Genomic DNA, 17,135 nt, shown 5'->3' on the forward strand with positions numbered 1-17,135 from the left:
AGGGCCCAGTGTATTTCCACCACCCCCACCCCCAGAAGCTTAAATCCTGCACTTCCCTATGCTCACCAGTGCCAGCACAATGTATTTGTTTATGGACATTAACTAGATGCAATGAATCTTATTTTTAGCCCAGAACAAGGAGTTGGACATGGACTGGCTCAGAAGGAAGAGGGCATGGAAAACACTCCGTACCTTGGCCCCAATCCCCTTGCTGGGCTACAGCTCCATCCCTGGGCAGCTGGACAAGGCCCATCAAGTCTTCCCAGGCTGCACCTGGACAGAATGTCCCAGTCCCAGGTATGAGTTGAGAGGCAGCAGAAGCCTTTAAATGCAGGTGCCCTGCTCAGAGCAAGGCTGGGCTCTGCTGCAGGATGGCCTGAGGTGAGCACTGCACCAGGTATGGGTCCCCTCAGGGGATCTGGTGCCACAGCCCAGCTGCTGAACTGTACCTGCTGGGACACCTCTGCTCTGCTTGGTCTGGGGCAAGTGGAGCTGTTCCCTCTCCTGGCTCTGAATGCACCAGGATGAGGTGCCTTCCCTCAAAAGCTCCCATTTACCACTTTGAATTCACATCCCTATCAACACAGCATCTGAAACCTGCCTCACTACAGCTCTTTGGCAAACCACCCCCAAGGAGCTCTGGAGAAACAGAACCACACAGGGCCGTGAGTGTCCACAGTTTATTGGTGCCCTCTTAGTAGAGGCGCTGGGGCTTCCCCATGGTGCTCTTGATATAAAGAGCTCGCACGTTCTGCCAGTTTTTCTTGAGCAGGGACACCAGGAAGTTGATGGCCAAGTGGATGTTGTAGACAAGCTCATCTTCTGTCATCTTCACGTGACCGACAGCCACAGCCAGACAGAGCACCTGGGGACAGACACCACATTTCATGGTCAAAGCAAAGGTCCTGACCTGAACTCATCTCTGTGCCCGTCCACCCTGTGGTCCCTGTCAGCCAGACATGCCTTTCCTAGCCCACCCACTGCACCTGGCCTGTGGCTCCCTGGGCCTGTGGCACCTGGATGCCACCGCTCACACACCCAGAGGTGACTAGGAGAAGGTGGGAGCACCGCGGCCTCCCAGAGTCAGCAATGCCAGGATGCACTTGTGGGATGCTCTTGGAACCGGCACTGGAGCAACCTCCGAGGTTAACCTGCTCCCAAACCCACTCTGGCAGCAGCTGAGCCAGTGACAGCCCCCAGCTGCGCTGCCAGGCCCCGCTTCAGGCTTCACTTTCTGCTTTGGGCATCAGTCCCCAGCCCTCTCCCTCCCCCCTGCAACAGAGGCCGAGGCTTCGCCCGCGCAGCCTCCCAAGGGCGGGAACTCAACGCTCCCTGCAGGCGGCAGACAGAAGGATTTACAAGTGAGCCACCAGGCCAAGTGTTGGGACATCATTAGCTGAGTCACTTCAAATGTTCAAGCATGTGCAAACTCTTACATCTGCTGTGCCCCCAGGCCCAGATCAGCTGCAGACTGAGGGTGCATCTCGGCCGGCAAAGCTCTGAATTCCGAGTGACACCCAGGAGTCACTCACAGTGGAGGGGCCCCGACTGCTGCAGACACCACCACCTTGCACAAAATTAAAGTGTCTACACAGGGTTATTTTGGCTTTAGGGAGTCAGCTCATCTTGACAAGAGCAGATCCACAGAGCTGCTCTCACGTTCACTTGCAGTGTAAAGTCCCTGACTTGCCCCTGGCAAAGCTCAGCCCGTGGGGGCAATGCCCTGTGAGTCACCCACGTGCTGGGGAAGTGTTAATTACACTGGTCTGTGCTCAGCACTGAAATATCGAATCATCATCTCATCATCATTTGCTCCCAGATCTGTCAACCACAGATAAATTATTCCTCCTTTCTGACTGGCAGTGGAACACTCAGGTGCCATCTCTCTTTGCTGGATGAAAACACTCGAGGGACATCTACAGCCCATCCCAGAGATGGCAGACACAGAACTGCCTTGGAGAGGAAAAGCTTTGCTTTACCTTCTTCATCTGAAATTTAATGGTCGACTTGACCTCATCAACCTTGGCCACCAGGTTCTCGTTGTGGGTGAGCAGAGAAGGGAACTTCCCAGCTTTGTTCAGGCCTGGGCCCAGGATTCGAGGAATCTGCTTGATCAAGGACTCGGAAGCCAGGAAGGCATCGTACTTCTTGGCTGCAAGGAGAGAACCAGGGAGGGAAGGACAGGCTCAGCTCCCAGCAAGCAGCTCAGCCCAAACTCCACAGCTCCACTTCCCTCAACAGACGATTCCAATATTCCCGCGGTCCCACCTGGACTGGGGTTGGTTTTCCCCACCATCTCTCAGGAATGGCTGTGACAGCAGCCAGCCCCCAGTCCTGCTGCCACAGTGACTCTGAACGGCACACAGCTCATTCCCTGAAGGAGCTGTCCCGTGCTGAGCCCTGGGTGACACTGAGCTCTGAGCTCTGCCAAGACCCCCCTGCCACAGCACGTGCACCCCAGGATGGATGGCCCATCTAGGAGAGGCTTTGCCAACAGCCACGGGACCCCGTGTCATGTTGTAACTGCACACAGTTCCATGGCCCGTTATGGACTGAGTGGCAGGTTCTTGTCTGCCTCAGGAAGGTACCAAAGTGACTCTCTGAGTTCTCAGAGCACGAAGGCTTTTTCTCTCCAAAAGAAAACAGATATATTTTATTCTGTTCATGTAAGAACTGCAGGATTAAATCACACTCTTGCCTCCAGCATTTTTCTGATTTTGCTGCACTCCAGTTCCCTGAAGAGGAACTCGAGGAACACAGCAAAGGACGAAACTGTGACGGGGATGTCTCTCCCTTCCTTCTGCAGGACAACCAGTCCCACTCCTGTGGCACTGACCTGCACTACCAACAGTCTCGTGGCTTTTCTAGGCAGATTCTGGTACTGGGGCTGACTGTGCTCAGCTTTCTATCCCTGGAGCCAACCATGACATGGAAATTTGAACAAAGAGAGAAGCCTCCTGTTTTCCCAGCCCCCTCCCAAGCTGCCCAGGGTAATCAGAGCCTGATCCACACTCACCCAGCTTCTTCACCAGCTTCTTGTTCTTGTTGAGCTTTTTCAGAGCTTCTATGTCCATGTGAGGGATGTCCACTGCTTTGGCCTCATCGCAGTGCTGCTGGTCCCCCAGCAGACAGACCGAGAACTTGGGCCGTGGTGTCGACTTCAGCCTGGGGACGGAACGCCGCAGTCAGAGCCGCACCCGCAGCGCCGCCGTGTCCGCGGAGCCCGCATGGAGACACCTTACCGGGGCACGGGGTCCTGCACCGCCGCTCACCTGCCGACCCCAGCAGGCCGGTGGGGACCGCCCGGGGGGTCCCACACCTCCCCTCATGTTTTAAGACCCAGGGTGAGGGTCCGTCCAGCCGCTCCCGCTGGGCCGGGGCGCTCTGGACTCCCCAAGCGGTTCGGCGGCCCCCGGGCAGGGCCGGGCAGCGCCGAAGGCTGGGTGGGAGCGAGAGGATGGCGAACCTGACGGTGCCGGAGAACCGCTTGTCCTTCTGGGGGTCGTAGTTCTTGAGGCTGATCTGCAGCTCCACCGTCTCCACGAACCTGCGAGAGGCAGCGGGTGAGGCCCGGCCGGGAGCGGAGAGGCCCGGCCGGGTGTGGGGAGGCCGAGGCCTGGTCTGGGGCTCTTACTTGCGCTTCTTGGCGCGGCTGCCGTGCAGCACCTCCTTCACCGCCTCGTACAGGGTGTCCCGGGACACTTTGCTGCTGTGGGGGGAAACGGCGGCGCCGAGTCAGGGCCGGTCCCGTCCGGGACGCGATCCCGAGTCCGCCTCGGCCCCCGCACCCAGCCCCGCTGCCCCCCGGCCGGCGGCAGAGCGGACGGCGGGGATGGGGCCGATGGAGCGGATGGGGCCGATGGCGGGGATGGGGCGGATGGCGGGGATGGGGCGGATGGCGGTGGATGGGGTGGATGGGGCGGATGGCGGGGGATGGCGGGGATGGCGGTGGATGGCGGGGGACGGCGCGGATGGCGGTGGATGGGGCGGATGGCGGTGGATGGGGCCGATGGCGGTGGATGGGGCGGATGGCGGTGGATGGGGCGGATGGGGCCGATGGATGGCGGCGGATGGCGGTGATGGGGCGGATGGCGGGGGACGGGGCCGATGGCGGGGGATGGCGGTGGATGGGGCGGATGGCGGTGGATGGGGCGGATGGCGGTGGATGGGGCCGATGGATGGCGGTGGATGGCGGGGATGGGGCGGATGCGGAGCGGGCCCGGACCCACCTCATGGCGGCGGCTGGTCCGGCCGAAGGGGCGGGAGCGCTCCCGGCTCGCTATAAATAGCGGGGAATCGCGCGAGACTTGGCGCGCGGCGCCATGACGGGAGTGGCAGCAGCGCGGGCCGCCATGTTGGGAGCGGCGGGAGCGGCCCCGCCCCGGCCCCGCCCGCTCTGTCACAGCCGGGGGAGGGACCCGGGAGGGTCCCGGTGTGACCCGGAGTGTCCTAAGAGGCGGTCCCGGTGTGACCCAGGAGGGTCCCGGGGGTCCCGGTGTACCCGGCGCGGCCCGGGTGGTCCCGGTGTGACCCGGTGTGACACAGGACGACCCCGGTGTGACCCGGGGGGATCCCGGTGTGGTCCCGGGAGGGTCCCGGTGTGACCCGGAGTGTCCTAAGAGGCGGTCCCGGTATGACCCAGGAGGGTCCCGGGGGTCCCGGTGTGACCCGGCGTGGCCCGGGTGGTCCCGGTGTGACCCGGTGTGACACAGGACGACCCCGGTGTGACCCGGGGGGATCCCGGTGTGGTCCCGGGAGGGTCCCAGTATGACCCGGTGTACCCGGTGTGACCCAGGACGGCCCCGGTGTGACCCGGGGGGATCCCAGTGTGGTCCCGGGAGGGTCCCGGTGCGGCCCGAGGGGGTTCCGCTGTAGCCGGTGTGACCCAGAGGGTCCCGGTGTGGTCCCAGGCCGGCCCCGGTGTGCCCCAGGCCGGCCCCGGTGTGCCCGGTGTGCCCCAGGCCGGCCCCGGTGTGCCCCAGGCCGGCCCCGGTGTACCCGGTGTGACCCAGGACGGCCCCGGTATGACCCGGGGGGTCCCGGTGCGGCCCGAGGGGGTTCCGCTGTGCCCGGTGTGCCCCAGGCCGGCCCCGGTGTGCCCCAGGCCGGCCCCGGTGTACCCGGTGTGCCCCAGGCCGGCCCCGGTGCCCCCCCGACAGGCTCCGCTCCGCCCCCGGTCCCGCCCGCCGGGAGGGGCCCGATCCGGCTCGGCGGGCTCGGCGGAGGCGCCGCGGGCAGCGCGGCCATGGAGGAGCTGCGGGCGGAGCTGCTCAAGTCCATCTGGTACGCCTTCACCGCGCTGGACGTGGAGAGGAGCGGGAAGGTGTCCAAGTCCCAGCTCAAAGTGAGTGCGGGGGGCACGGCCGGGGTGGGCGCGGGACATCCCCCGCTGCCCACGGGGCGATCGGCAGGGCTGGGTCAGTGACACCTTGCTGAGCCTCCGTGGTGGTGCTGGTGAACTTCTCAAGCTCTGCATCATCTCCCTTTAAAAAAAAAGAAAAAAAAAAGAGGGAGCGATGGGAGTTAATGCTCAGGTGTATTTTCTAGGTGAAAATGAGGAGAAATCTGATTTTTAGTTCTTTTCAGTTTCTTAAGTTTTTTATGGCCAACTAACAGCCCAAACTCGGTTTATATTTTCTTGCTTGCCAGAGCACCTGCATTTCTGCTTCCTGCTGAGCCAGCGGGGCAGGAGGCAGGGCCGGCTTGTTTTTGAACTAAAACTCCGCGGTGGTGTGGCCAAAAATAAAAGGGGTTTTAAAAAACTCTCTGCTTTCCCCTCTCCCCTTGCTTAGCAGCTTCCAGATTGCTCCTGTCCTTCGCCCTTCATCAAACCCATCACAGCTTTGAAAACTTTTTTACCTGCCCCCGGCCGAGGTTGCTCAAACCCTCCAGGAAGTCCTTGGCTTCGACAGTCATTATTGATTTTTTTTTTCACTTCGCACATGGTGGGCCTCGTTTTTGTTCCCATGTGAACATCCTCTTGGCTCCCAGGCTGGCCCCGAGGCTGGAGATGCGGGTCAGCCTCGGGGGCTGGGGGAGGGCAGAGACCTGAGCAGGAACGTGCCGAGCAGGGGGGCTGCTGTGTCAGGGCTTGGCAGCTGCTGCCGGGCTGCAAGACCAGTTGTGAAGCGCTGCAGAGAAACCTCTTTTCCACTATTCCCTCCATCTTATAGGGCTTCTCTGGGGCAGACTGCAGGGAGGGTGCTGGGCTTGGGGGGGAGGGATGTTTTGTCCCAAAGTTAAGTTTGTTTGTAGGAATCTGGAGGAAAACCAGCAGGAGTCGAACAGCTCCTCTCATCCACTGCCTTTGCAGCCAAGAGCCTTCGTAGCAGAACTCACAGCATGTGCCCTCACCTGCTAAAACTGTAGAAATAGCTGAAGGAATTAAGGAAAATGCCAAAGCAGGCCAGAGCTTAATTCCCTCTGCTAATCCCTGAGAGGGGCTGCTGTGCATCCCCTGCCCCCTGCTCTGGGTCCACAGTCCAGCCCAGACGTGTGATGGGCCCAGAAGTGCCAGCCTGAGCACTTGCAGCGCTTCTCTTGGGAGATCTTTATCAGCAGAGGCGATGCTGAAGCCACAGAGACCCTCACTTTATGGCAATTTCCTTGTGCAAGGGGGGACAGGGCTGCAAACCTTTGTGCAGGGGCCGCTGGGATGCTGGGGCTGCTGTCTCTGCAGCAGCTTTACCCAGGGTGACATTCCAGAGGGGAGGAAGCTGCTCTGCCCCCACCTTCAGTGACAGAGTGGGTTGGTGGCTGGCTGAGCTGCACTGCTGAACGGTAAAGCTCAGCTCTGGGGAACTTTCCAGCTGCCTCAACGCCTGGGAGAGCTCGTGTCCATCCCCAGACGTGCTCAGGTTTGCTCCAGCAGTGGCGTTTTTGTGTGTTCAGTGCAGGATCAATCTGGGGTCTTGCAGGTCCGAGCAATGACATGTTAAAGCCACAGTGGCTGAGCCCTCTCCAAACCCCTCCCGGGCTGCTGGGCCAGACTGTGCTCTGCTCCCTCACCCAGACATGTTGCTGCACGAAGGGTCTTGAGCGAGGGTGGGAGGAACAGCAGCATTCACAGGGTTTGCACCCACAGAAGGGGAGCAGCCCCAAAGCTGTGCGGGACCGTGCTGGCAGACGGGCAGTTCTGGTGGCACCTGGGGCTGAGCTCCAGCCTTGCCCAGCCCGTGGCTGTGAAGGTGTCGGGGTTCCCAGCGTGGTGGCAGCTGTGGGAGCCGTGGGGCTCCTTGCAGGGGCACTTCTCTGCAGGGCAGTGTGTGCAGACGCTGCTGTGAGTGGAGATGTGTGTGCACAGGAAGGAAGGGCAGCTTGCGGTTGGGTGCTACGCACAGAGTGATGCTGGGGAGAGTTTTGTTCTCAGAGCAGGCACACACCAACCCCGCTCTTGGGAAGAGCATTTACCCTCTCCCTGCCGTTGCCTCCTCCCTGACCGAGCAGAGGGAGCTGCTCCCTGTCTGTGGGTGCAGGCTGGGCTGTGGGATGTGACCCTGCAGTGTGGCCGTGCGTGGCTGGCACCGGAGGCGGGAGCCACCAACACTGCCCTGGTGCTTTTCAGCACCTCTGTTCATGGGTGATGAGTGTCATGACAGCGGTGGGAGAGGGTGCAGAACAGCAACAGGCTGGTGCTGGGAGGGACCCCGGGTGCTCAGGGGAGTCGGGCAGACCCCCACCCCCCCGGCCATCCCCTGCCTGCTGCAGGGGAGAAGCTGCACCAACTCCTCTCAGAGCACCCCTTCCCTTCTCCCTGCTCTCATTTTCCCCCCTCCTGTCTGTTTCAGAACCCAGGGGGTTTCCCACCTCTCCTGTGTCCAGTCACCCCACCACCAGCTGGGCCAGAGCTTTCCTCCCAGTTTGCCAGTGACAGCCCCATGAGTGGAGGGGCTGCGAGTCACAGTGTGCCAAGATGGGCAGGGTGCTCATCACAGCTGGGGGCACATGCAAGACCTCACAGGGCTTCCTAGGGGGGGCTGTGAGAGGAGGTGTGAGGGATGGGATTGAGGAAATGGGAAATGGGAAGTGATTCCCAGACTTTCTATCCATCCTGATGGATTTGTTAGCCGTCCTAGATGAAGCCCAGGGCCTTCCCACCCCTGTGCCCACCCCAGGGCTGCACCAAACCCTGAAAGGTGCAGCTGTAGCAGCAGTGCTCAGGGCTGCAGCCCTGGTGTGTGAGTGCAGGGTGGAGTCCTGCTGATCCCATCTGTCTGGAGGGTGGAAAAGAGAAAGAAAATCTGGTTGAGCGAGAACCATCCCCAGCTGCAGCAGCCACTGTGGCCTCCAGCTCTGCTCCTGCTGGGAGGAAATTTCCAGCCCTGCACAGAGAGGAGCACAGATGCCGTACCATCTCCTCCAGACCCTCTCTTGCAGTGCATCTGCAAATCCTGGTGAAATGGGGCAGTGTCAGTCTGGGATGCCCATTTAACCATCTGCTGCTTCTGGGAGGTAAATGCCAGGAGGGTTCTGCCTGCCTGGCATCACAAGCTGGAAGTGCTGGTGGTGCTTGTGGACAGCCTTGCTTTCTAGCACGTGGGAAATCTGGGAGCTTCCAAACACACTTTGTTTTGCAAGATTTGAGCAAAAACAGGTTGATGGTGAGACTTGTGGAGTGTTTCTGTAGATGGTGTGTCTCCAGATCTCCATTGTCTGCTTCCAATTCCAGGCAAAACTTCTTCTTAGTTTCTCAGAAATCTTTTATATTTTCATGTTTCCATCTTTCTGTGCCCCCTGGCATACAGCAGCCGCTGCCAGGCTAGGCTGTGGTTGTGTCAGATGTGAGGCTCAGCGTGGCTTATCAGCCTTTCTAGATCAGAGTGAGTCCTGTTTGCTCTGAGAGGTTTGAAACAGCCTTTTTAGAAAGAAAAGTTCCTCATGTGCAAAGAAAAGAAACTAATGTGGACAAATCCTCAATTTTTGCCTGTTTCTAAATTATTCTCTAAACTTTTCATTTGGGAATGATGCCCTGTCCCTCTGCCAAACCCCAGCCCTGCCTGGGTGCTGTGGCTGCAGGGTGGTCGCAGGGCACAGGGGGCGTGGGGGTGGCACCACTGAGATGTGCTGGGGCAGGGCTGGAGGTTGTTCACCTGCTCACCGTCCCTCCCGCTTGGCCAGGTGCTGTCCCACAACCTGTACACGGTGCTGTGCATCCCCCACGATCCCGTGGCACTGGAAGAGCATTTCCGTGACGACGATGACGGGCCTGTGTCCAGCCAGGGCTACATGCCATACCTCAACAAGTACATCCTGGACAAGGTGAGCCCCTCACCCCCACGGCCTGCTGTGCCTGGGCTGCTCCTGCATCAGCTCTGCTCCCCACAGCTCTTGGAGGTCACAGGCCTAGATGGATGGAAAGGGTGCAGAGAGATGGGGAGTGCTCAGGTGAATGCCAAAACAAGTGAGAAATGTTTAATTCTTAACATCTCCTTGGCAAGGATGAAGTCAGCCCTTTCCATGGAGGCTATGAATGCAGCAGTATCTCTGCCCGTTTCCTGAAGGGCTCAGAGAGAGAAATCAGCCCATTTTTCCTCTCCAACCGTGTTCAGATTTGGGGTGTGACCTCATTTGGCAAAGAGGAGAGGGAGGAGGATGAGGTACCAGGACAGGAGCAGAGTTGGGGTGGGCAGGGGCTTTGTCTGTAGGTGCTGTTTCCTCCAGGCATGCAAAGAGAGGAAGAATGACTGACTGACAGCTTTCTTCCCCCGTGTGCTCACAGAAGGGGGGCAGAGCTGGGTGCAGTACACCTTCGCTCTCCTGGCTCTGCTGTTGTGTCAGTCTCTGTGGGTCTCTGTGCCCACCTTTGCCTTGCCCTGACCTGGTCAGGAGCTGCCCAGTCTGATTCAGGAGCGATGATGTCACCTGCAGGGATCTGGTCTGCAAGCAAGGGCAGAACCTTCCTCAGATCCCTCTGCCCAGGGCAGGAGGTGCCCAAGGTCAGCCCAGCCCATCTCCCCATCACAGAGCAGCCAAAATCTTTCCAGTTTCCCATGTGGTTCTTCAAGAGATGATTTTTAAACCCCCTTCTTCTGGTTTGTCATGGTTAGTAAAATCCCAGAAGCAGCCTGAGAAGGGGAAGTGGGTTTTCCTAGTAAGGGAGTCTTTTACCTTTTGCTACCCACCCGAAGGTTTTTGTCCAGCTCTGCTGCTGCAGGCTGTGGTTTGCTCCTGTGCTGGCAGCATGTGGCTCATACAGGTGGGATGGAGCCCCCAGGGACAGCCAAGGCTCTGCTTGGTCCACATCCCAATTCACCCGTCTGCACCAAAGCTGCTGTGTGGCGCTGCTTGCAGTGCCTGCACACCGTTCCAGAAGCTCAGGGGCAGCAGCAGGACCAAGGCTGGTGGAGGGATTGTTCCTGCCTCCACTGCTGCCTGCCCTCAGGCCAGCACTTCCCTTGGCTCCCCAGTTCCTCTTTATGGTGGAATGGGATGAAAAGAAACCCGAAGCCGTGGAGGCCCTGGGGAGGTTGAAGAGCACAACACTGTCCACTGTACCACGTGTGCTGCACGCCGGGATTCCTGCTGGTGCTCCTCATCACCCCGTGCTTCTCACTGGCAGGGACAGGAGACTTTAGGAGTGAGGGTTTCTTCCCTCTAGCACTTCGCTCTCAGAACCCTTCTCCATAGCTCTGCAACTCTCTGCTCATGCCCTGACTCCTGCCTGCAGGTGGAGGAAGGTGCTTTTGTCAAAGAAAACTTTGATGAGCTCTGCTGGACCCTGACAGCGAAGAAGAACTACAAACCTGACCGGAACGGGAATAGTGTTGTATCCCACCAAGATGCTTTCAAACTCTGGTGTCTGTTCAACTTTCTGTCTGAAGACAGATACCCTCTTGTGATGGTGCCAGATGAGGTAGGACTGCTCTCCTCCCATCCCTGTCCTCCCAGGGCTCCACATGCTGGCAGAGCCCTGTTTGGGGTTAACACATCCTGCTATCGCTTCCTGGCATGTCCACCCGCATCCTGTGGTGCTCCATGGGGTGACAGAGAGCAGGCAGGGGGTGGGAGGAGGGGCTATCTGCCCTGGGCACCCCCTGCTATGTCCCCAGCCCCCAGGGTCCTCCAAAAACATGGAGCCTCTCCCACTTAGAGAGCAGTGGCAGGGCAGAGCTGGCTGTCCCTCTCCATGACCGCAGCCATCAGGTCCTCAACCCTTGCCCAGCACCCGGAGCATTAAGGGCAAGGTACCAGCCAAAGCAAAGCCTCTGGTAGTAATCTTGAAATCTCCACATTCCACAGGTTCTCCCTTCTCTGGGGTCAGATCAAAGCCCCAGGAGAACAGGGAGGGGGGGCAGATCTAGGGAGGAGGCACAAGCACAGAAGCCAAGAGCAGGCCTTAGCAGAAGAAACTCAGCTGGGCAAGCAACTGCAGTTGGCTTCTACCCCATGAACCTCCTGAGATCAGCAGAAAAGTAAAAAAAAAAACAAGAGGCAAAAGAAAAGGCAAGAAGTGCCATGGTGCACAGATGTAGGAGGGCAACCGCACTTCCTGCGCCCTGGGAGAGGTGTTTCCTGTTCCCCAGACCATGACAAACTGAATCATCCTTCTGCTTAGAGGGCTGAGCAACTGCATTCACTTCTTGCCTTTGCAAGTTAAATGACATAAAAAATCCTTCCAGGTGGGGGGGACTCTGCTGTGTTCACCTTCCTGCGTGGCTCCCTGCTGTCATCCACCCACCTCAGTCTCCAAATTGTGGGCACTGGAGAGCCAGCAGCAAAACTTGAGCTGAAATAAATCTTCTCCACGTCATATCAACCCTCTTGGCTCTTTTTAAGAGTACTTTATTTGCAGTTTCAAATCAATGCTCATCTCCTTTGTGACTTGTCCCCCTGCTCCTTCCCAGTGATTTTGGAAATCAGAGTGGTTCTGAGCTCAGGTCTGTGCTCCGAGGGGCTGCCCTTGCAGTCTGTGTGTGAGGTCCAGCAGTGCTGGCCTGTTATCCCTTAGGCTCTTGACTACTACAGAGTTTTCTTACTCTGCAGAAAACCAGTCAAACCTCTGCAGCAAACCTCAGCCTTGGGGTTAAAAGGAAAAATCTCTCAGTAGTGGTCAAGCTCTAAGCCAGTGCCAATCTCCTGAGCCAGCCTGCTGCCCAGAATGCCTTGACCATGACCTCAGCCATTGCAAGGGGTGATACCTCTGGGATCAGGGTCTTGCTTCTCCAGGCTGGAGAGAAAGGTGGTCTTGGGCTCTCCAAAAGGGGTCAGTGGGGTGGGGACAGCTCTCACTTCTCCCCGCTGCTGAGTTTCCCCATCCCCACAGGTGGAGTACCTGCTGAAGAAGATCTGCACAGCCATGAACGTGGAGCTGAACTCCTGTGAGCTGGATGATTACCTGTCCCAGGAGCCGCAGGGGCAGGTGGGGCTGACGGTCTGGCAGTTCCTGGACATGGTGAACTCGGGGCGGTTCCTGCGAGGCATCGAGCAGGAGGCCATAAGCATGGCCGTGGAAGAGGTGTACCAGGAGGTCATTGAGGATGTGCTTAAACAGGCAAGGAGCCCACATGTCCTGGGGCATAAGCCTTGTCCTGCCCGCCCCCCCTCCCCCTAGTTCTGATCTCTGTCTCTCGTGTGCAGGGATACCTCTGGAAGAGGGGCCAGCTGAGGAGGAACTGGTCAGAGCGGTGGTTCATGCTGAAGCCCAGCGTCCTGTCCTACTACATGAGCGAGGAACGGAAGGAGAAAAAGGGGAGCATTGCATTGGACAAGCACTGCTGTGTGGAGGTACAGCCTGGGCTACGCTCAGCTTGGGGACAGGAGACCCAGGAGATCCCCTTCAGATCCTGGGAAGGGAGACCCAAAAGCACACAGTTTTGCATCCATGAGCATGGGAGAGCCAGGCCTATGGCTGAAGCCAGGGGGATAAGGTGGAACACAAGGACTAACACCGTCCTGTGTCCTCTCCTGCAGGTGCTGCCTGACCGGGACGGGAAGAGGTGCATGTTCTGTGTGAAAACCTCCTCCCGCACCTACGAGATGAGCGCCTCCGACACCCGGCAGCGCCAGGAGTGGACGCTCGGTCCGTGCCCACCCCACGTCCCTTCCCAGCTTCCCCATGCCCCGCTCCGTGTGCCCACTGACTGTGCTCTCCCCCTCCAGCCATCCAGACGGCCATCCGGCTGCAGGCTGAGGGCAAGAAATCTCTGCACAAGGACCTGAAGCAGAAGCGCCGGGAGCAGCGGGAGCAGCGGGAGCAGCGCAAGGCAGCCAAGGAGGAGGAGACACAGCGGCTCAAGCAGCTGCAGGAGGAGAAGGAGAGGAAGCTGCAGGAGCTGGAACTACTCAAGGAAGCCCAGCGACAGGCAGAGATCCTTCTGCAGGAGGAGGAGCAGCGGCGGAGGCAGCAGCACGAGGAGATGCAGAGGGCCCTGGAGATCCAGCTGCGGGAGGCTGAGCAGGTGGGTGCATCCTGGGGAAGGTCCTGCCACAGGTTGTGTCTCTCATGGGGTGGGGGCTTCCTTCCTCATTCCTTGCCTGGGGCAGCCTTTGGATGGGCCTGAGAGCCCTGTGGAGCAGGAGATGAGGACAACCTGCCCCAAGGGTGTGGAGCTGTGGGACAATAAGAGGCGAGTGCTGATGCCAGGCTGTCCAGGCAGCCCATTTCTGACCTCACAGCCAGTGCTGACTCCAAATGATTCAGCCTGTCTCCTGAGCGGGGAAACAGCTTTGCTTTGGACCTCTCGTCATGGGCTCCCCCTGGTTTGGGAGATGTCTGGCTGCATCCACCCTGGGATGTGGGCCTAATGCAGTCCTGGGGACGGCAGTGGTTGCCCAGACAGCTGTCCACACTGATGGTTCCTGTCCCCACTGCAGGCTCGTGCCTCCATGCAGGCAGAGATGGTCCTGAAGGAGGCAGAGGCAGAGCGGCAGCGCAAGCGCATCCTGGAGCTGGAAGCCATGCAGGAGCGGCTCCAGGAGGCCCTGCAGCAGGAGGTGAAAGCACGGCAGGACGAGGAGGCCGTGAGATACGCTCAGGCCAGGTAGGACCAGGGCGTCCCTCTCCCTCCTTGACCAGCCCCACTCCCAGGGCAGCAGCTGGGTGTGGGAATGTGCTCCCCAGGACAGCTCAGTGCTCCTGGGTACTGGGGTGTACTGGTGACTTCCCGGTATGCTGACAGGGACAGGGGAGGCTGGTGCATGAAGTGGCAGAGGAACGTCTTCACCTCTTCCTCTTCGTTGTCAGGCTACTGGCTGAGGAGGAGGAGAAGCTGAAGCAGCTGATGAAGCTGAAGGAAGAACAAGAAGAATATATCATCAAAACTCAGCGGGAAAAGCAAGTCCTCAAGCAGGAAATGGAGAACAAGAACAAATGTCTGGAAGAGGCACAGAAGCAGCTGGAAGAAGTGAGAGTGAACAGGCAGCGGGTGGACCAAGACGTCATGGTGAGCATCACATTGGTGCTGCATCCCTTCACATGGCAAGCCCCAGGGGACTTCCCAGCCCTCCTGGAGCCACCTCCATACTGGGGAGGGCCCAGCAGCTCTGGGGACTAAGCTGGAAGTGCCTCAGGGTTTTCTGAGCTGTGCCATGTGCAGGCACAGGGTACTGCCATGGCTGAAATGGGACAAGCATGTCCTGCCCTGTGAAGGCAGTGCTGGTGTACAAAGTGATGTCAAAAGTGGAAGTGTGTGGAGGGGGAAGAACTGGAGGAGTAGAAGGAGACCTAGAGGAGGGTGAGCTGGATCTCCATCCCAGAGGGAACCTCCAATCCAGGCTTACTCAGAGAGGGGAAACCCATTCTCACAGTCCTGAGTCGGGGGCAGTGGGGCACTCAGCTCACCCCTCTCCTGCATCACCTCCCAGGCAGCCCAGCGGAAGCTGCGACAGGCCAGCACCAACGTCAAGCACTGGAACGTCCAAATGAACCGACTGATGCACCCCATTGGGCCAGGAGGTAGGAGACCAGCAAGCCACCCTCCCTTGAGCATGGCCATGCTGGGGCATGAGCACAATCCCCCACCCACCTTCCCCTCTTCGGGGGCATCTGGGGGCAGGAGGGATCCTCATCTTTCAGAGAAGAGACCCTCAACGCCTCCTGCAAGGAGAGACTCCACTACCCTTTTTCTCAGCTGAACAGTCAGTTTGGATCCCAGCTAAACAACTCTTTTTCTGTCCACCCCTAGACAAGCGTACGAACACGAGCGGAGGGGTCTTTGCTGGCTACCAGCCTGTCCTGTCCCAGAGAGATTCTTCCCTGAAACTCAGGCAGAAAGTGGAGGATAAAAGCAGTGGCCCCACGACAGACAATGCCAAGGAAAACATGAGCAATGGTGGGAACAGTGGCATGCTGCCATCTCCAGATACAGACACCATGGCCACAGAGCCCACCAAGTAGCCCACCAGGATGGCAGAGCCCAGCTGGGAATGGCAGGGTCCAGCTCGTCCCTCCGTGCAGGTGGCTGGTGTGGCCATCTCTGTGTGGAGCCAAGTGGGGACCAGCACAAAGCCTACAGGGGACTGCATGAAGTAGAGATGCTCCCATTTTCAGTGAAGGACTGCAGGTGCCACGTGCCAAGAAGCTCAAGCAGCCCAACTCTGGGGAGAGGGCAGTGAGGCCATCTCCTCTGGGCTGCTGGACTCAACTCCCTGCAATGTGGTTTCCACTCTGCCCTAAAAAAGAACCACTGATGGCTCAGGACTGCACGGCCCAGGGCTTCAGTTTCCCCATGGTTTCTACCACAACCCTTCTGCATCGCCTGCTGCGCCCCGGGGTGGGGGGCCCTCCCATGTTGCTGCCAGGGATGCCTGGGCCAACCCAGCATGACCTTTTTGTCACCCCTCAGCACAGCCAGGGTGTCCTGAACTACCACTGCGTTCCCTGATGGTGGTTTTTAGTCCTGGAGTCACTTAGAATTAGCAGAAACCACCAAGCAATAAAGCTTTTGGAGCCAGTGGCACAGCCCTCTGTCCTGCACCTGGTGGCCCTGCGGGCACCAGCGCTCTCTCCTCAGCAGTGCAGAGTTTGGATTCCCCCTGGGGAAAAGAGCCCTTTCAAAGGAATCAGTCACAACCTGTGGAAAGTTGCTCCACAAGTGGGTTTTAGGTTGCTCTGTGGAGGGTCAAGAGGGACATAAAAAACCCCCAATAACACACACAATCATCAGGATTAGTTTTCCCAAGCAGCTCTTTAAGTACAGTCCCAACCACCTGTGTCTTTGGGGTCTTTATTGTCCAGGGCACAGAGCCCCCGATCGCGAGAGGGTCCCATCTGGAACAGACCCTTGGAGCGAGCCCCGTTCTCAGGCAGAACGGCCACAGTTCTTGGGGGAGATTACGATCTGTTTCCTCCGGGCGACTCTGGGCGTTCCCCCCTCCCACAGTGTCTCAGTTCTTTTCCATCGTGGCCGGAACAAAGCGCTCTGTGTGCCCGGGGTGTGGGTGGCCCCGTGCCCGGTCCCGCACAGCGGTGCTGGTGCTCAGCAAGGGCAGGGCGGTGCGGGGGCTGCAGGGCAAAGTCGTCGCTGCTCCGTGTTCCAGTGCGAGGGGACACAGCAGGGTGTGGTGCTGAGCCCTGTGTGGCCCCACGAGCGGTCCCTGCCCTGCCTTGTGCCATTCCGGCCGGACCATTGGACACGGGATCCCTGCACGGAGCGGCGTTTGCTGGCGGAGGGGGCCCTGCCCGCTCTGCCCCCAGGCTGGGCTCTGCCCCACGGCGTCACGCGGGTGCCGCGGTGCAAACCGCTGTGGCGGCCCGGGGTGACCCCGGCAAAGCTGCTCCGTGTGATCCGCAGGCACAGCAGGAGCGGAGGGTGCCAAAGGCCGGGCAGGAAACAGGCTGGGTGGAAATGCACTGGTGGCATCCTCCCTCTCTCCCTGTTCCTCATCGCAACCCCGTCCCGAGGGCATGGCCCGCGCTCTGCGCTGCTCCGACAGGACTGCGGGGGGCACCGGGCGGTGCTTTCTGTAACATCACCTGTCAGATCATCCCGGCGCACAGCACGGGCAGCACCAACCGCCCGCGGGCCCAGCCCCAGGGTGGGGAGCAGGGAGGGGCTGAGCCCGGCGCTCCCGCAGGCACCGGCTGAAACCCGCACGGGCTGCGCGGACAGTGCGGCCCCCGGGCGCCACCGTCCTTCTGCCCGCACCGCCCGCAGGCGCTGCGGGGCTTGGCTCGAAGCGACCGGCGGCGACGGACC

The 17,135-nt window shown here is 59.4% G+C and overlaps 3 protein-coding genes across 3 annotated transcripts in view; 2 read left to right on the forward strand and 1 right to left on the reverse strand.

Annotated features, from left to right (window-relative positions):
* Positions 1-932, forward strand: part of SCUBE3 (signal peptide, CUB domain and EGF like domain containing 3) — a 45,088-nt gene extending 44,156 nt beyond the window's left edge. Inside the window, exon 24 of the transcript XR_011699782.1 lies at positions 129-932. The gene's annotated coding sequence lies outside the window, so the exon portion shown is untranslated. The remainder of the gene's footprint in view (positions 1-128) is intronic.
* RPL10A (ribosomal protein L10a) lies at positions 667-4,272 on the reverse strand. Its single transcript, XM_071578575.1, has 6 exons — positions 4,230-4,272; positions 3,635-3,709; positions 3,467-3,547; positions 3,017-3,165; positions 1,980-2,152; positions 667-865 (listed from the first exon to the last, which is right to left on the reverse strand). The coding sequence occupies exons 1-6, from the start codon at positions 4,232-4,234 to the stop codon at positions 695-697; spliced, it is 654 nt and encodes a 217-aa protein (XP_071434676.1). The 5' UTR covers positions 4,235-4,272; the 3' UTR covers positions 667-694.
* A 914-nt stretch (positions 4,273-5,186) lies between these two features.
* Positions 5,187-15,893, forward strand: DEF6 (DEF6 guanine nucleotide exchange factor). Its single transcript, XM_071578869.1, has 11 exons — positions 5,187-5,344; positions 9,118-9,258; positions 10,667-10,852; positions 12,263-12,490; positions 12,577-12,723; positions 12,910-13,018; positions 13,099-13,397; positions 13,813-13,979; positions 14,183-14,381; positions 14,803-14,893; positions 15,123-15,893. The coding sequence occupies exons 1-11, from the start codon at positions 5,246-5,248 to the stop codon at positions 15,332-15,334; spliced, it is 1,878 nt and encodes a 625-aa protein (XP_071434970.1). The 5' UTR covers positions 5,187-5,245; the 3' UTR covers positions 15,335-15,893.
* The last annotated feature ends 1,242 nt before the right edge of the window (positions 15,894-17,135 follow it).

This window comes from Pithys albifrons, chromosome 28, assembly GCF_047495875.1.
Source record: "Pithys albifrons albifrons isolate INPA30051 chromosome 28, PitAlb_v1, whole genome shotgun sequence".
Classification (NCBI taxonomy): Eukaryota; Metazoa; Chordata; class Aves; order Passeriformes; family Thamnophilidae; genus Pithys; species Pithys albifrons.

What these genes read in the sequence shown, in the direction of transcription:
- DEF6 (XM_071578869.1), top strand. Translation starts at nt 5,246, where the DNA reads ATGGAGGAGCTGCGGGCGGAGCTGCTCAAGTCCATCTGGTACGCCTTC. An exon ending in TTGTGATGGTGCCAGATGAG is followed by an intron (nt 10,853 to 12,262) that starts GTAGGACTGCTC and finishes CCATCCCCACAG; the next exon opens with GTGGAGTACCTGCTGAAGAA. An exon ending in AGCTGCGGGAGGCTGAGCAG is followed by an intron (nt 13,398 to 13,812) that starts GTGGGTGCATCC and finishes TCCCCACTGCAG; the next exon opens with GCTCGTGCCTCCATGCAGGC.
- RPL10A (XM_071578575.1), bottom strand. An exon ending in CGGTTCTCCGGCACCGTCAG is followed by an intron (nt 3,166 to 3,466) that starts GTTCGCCATCCT and finishes TTCCGTCCCCAG; the next exon opens with GCTGAAGTCGACACCACGGC. An exon ending in GAAGCTGGTGAAGAAGCTGG is followed by an intron (nt 2,153 to 3,016) that starts GTGAGTGTGGAT and finishes CTCTCCTTGCAG; the next exon opens with CCAAGAAGTACGATGCCTTC.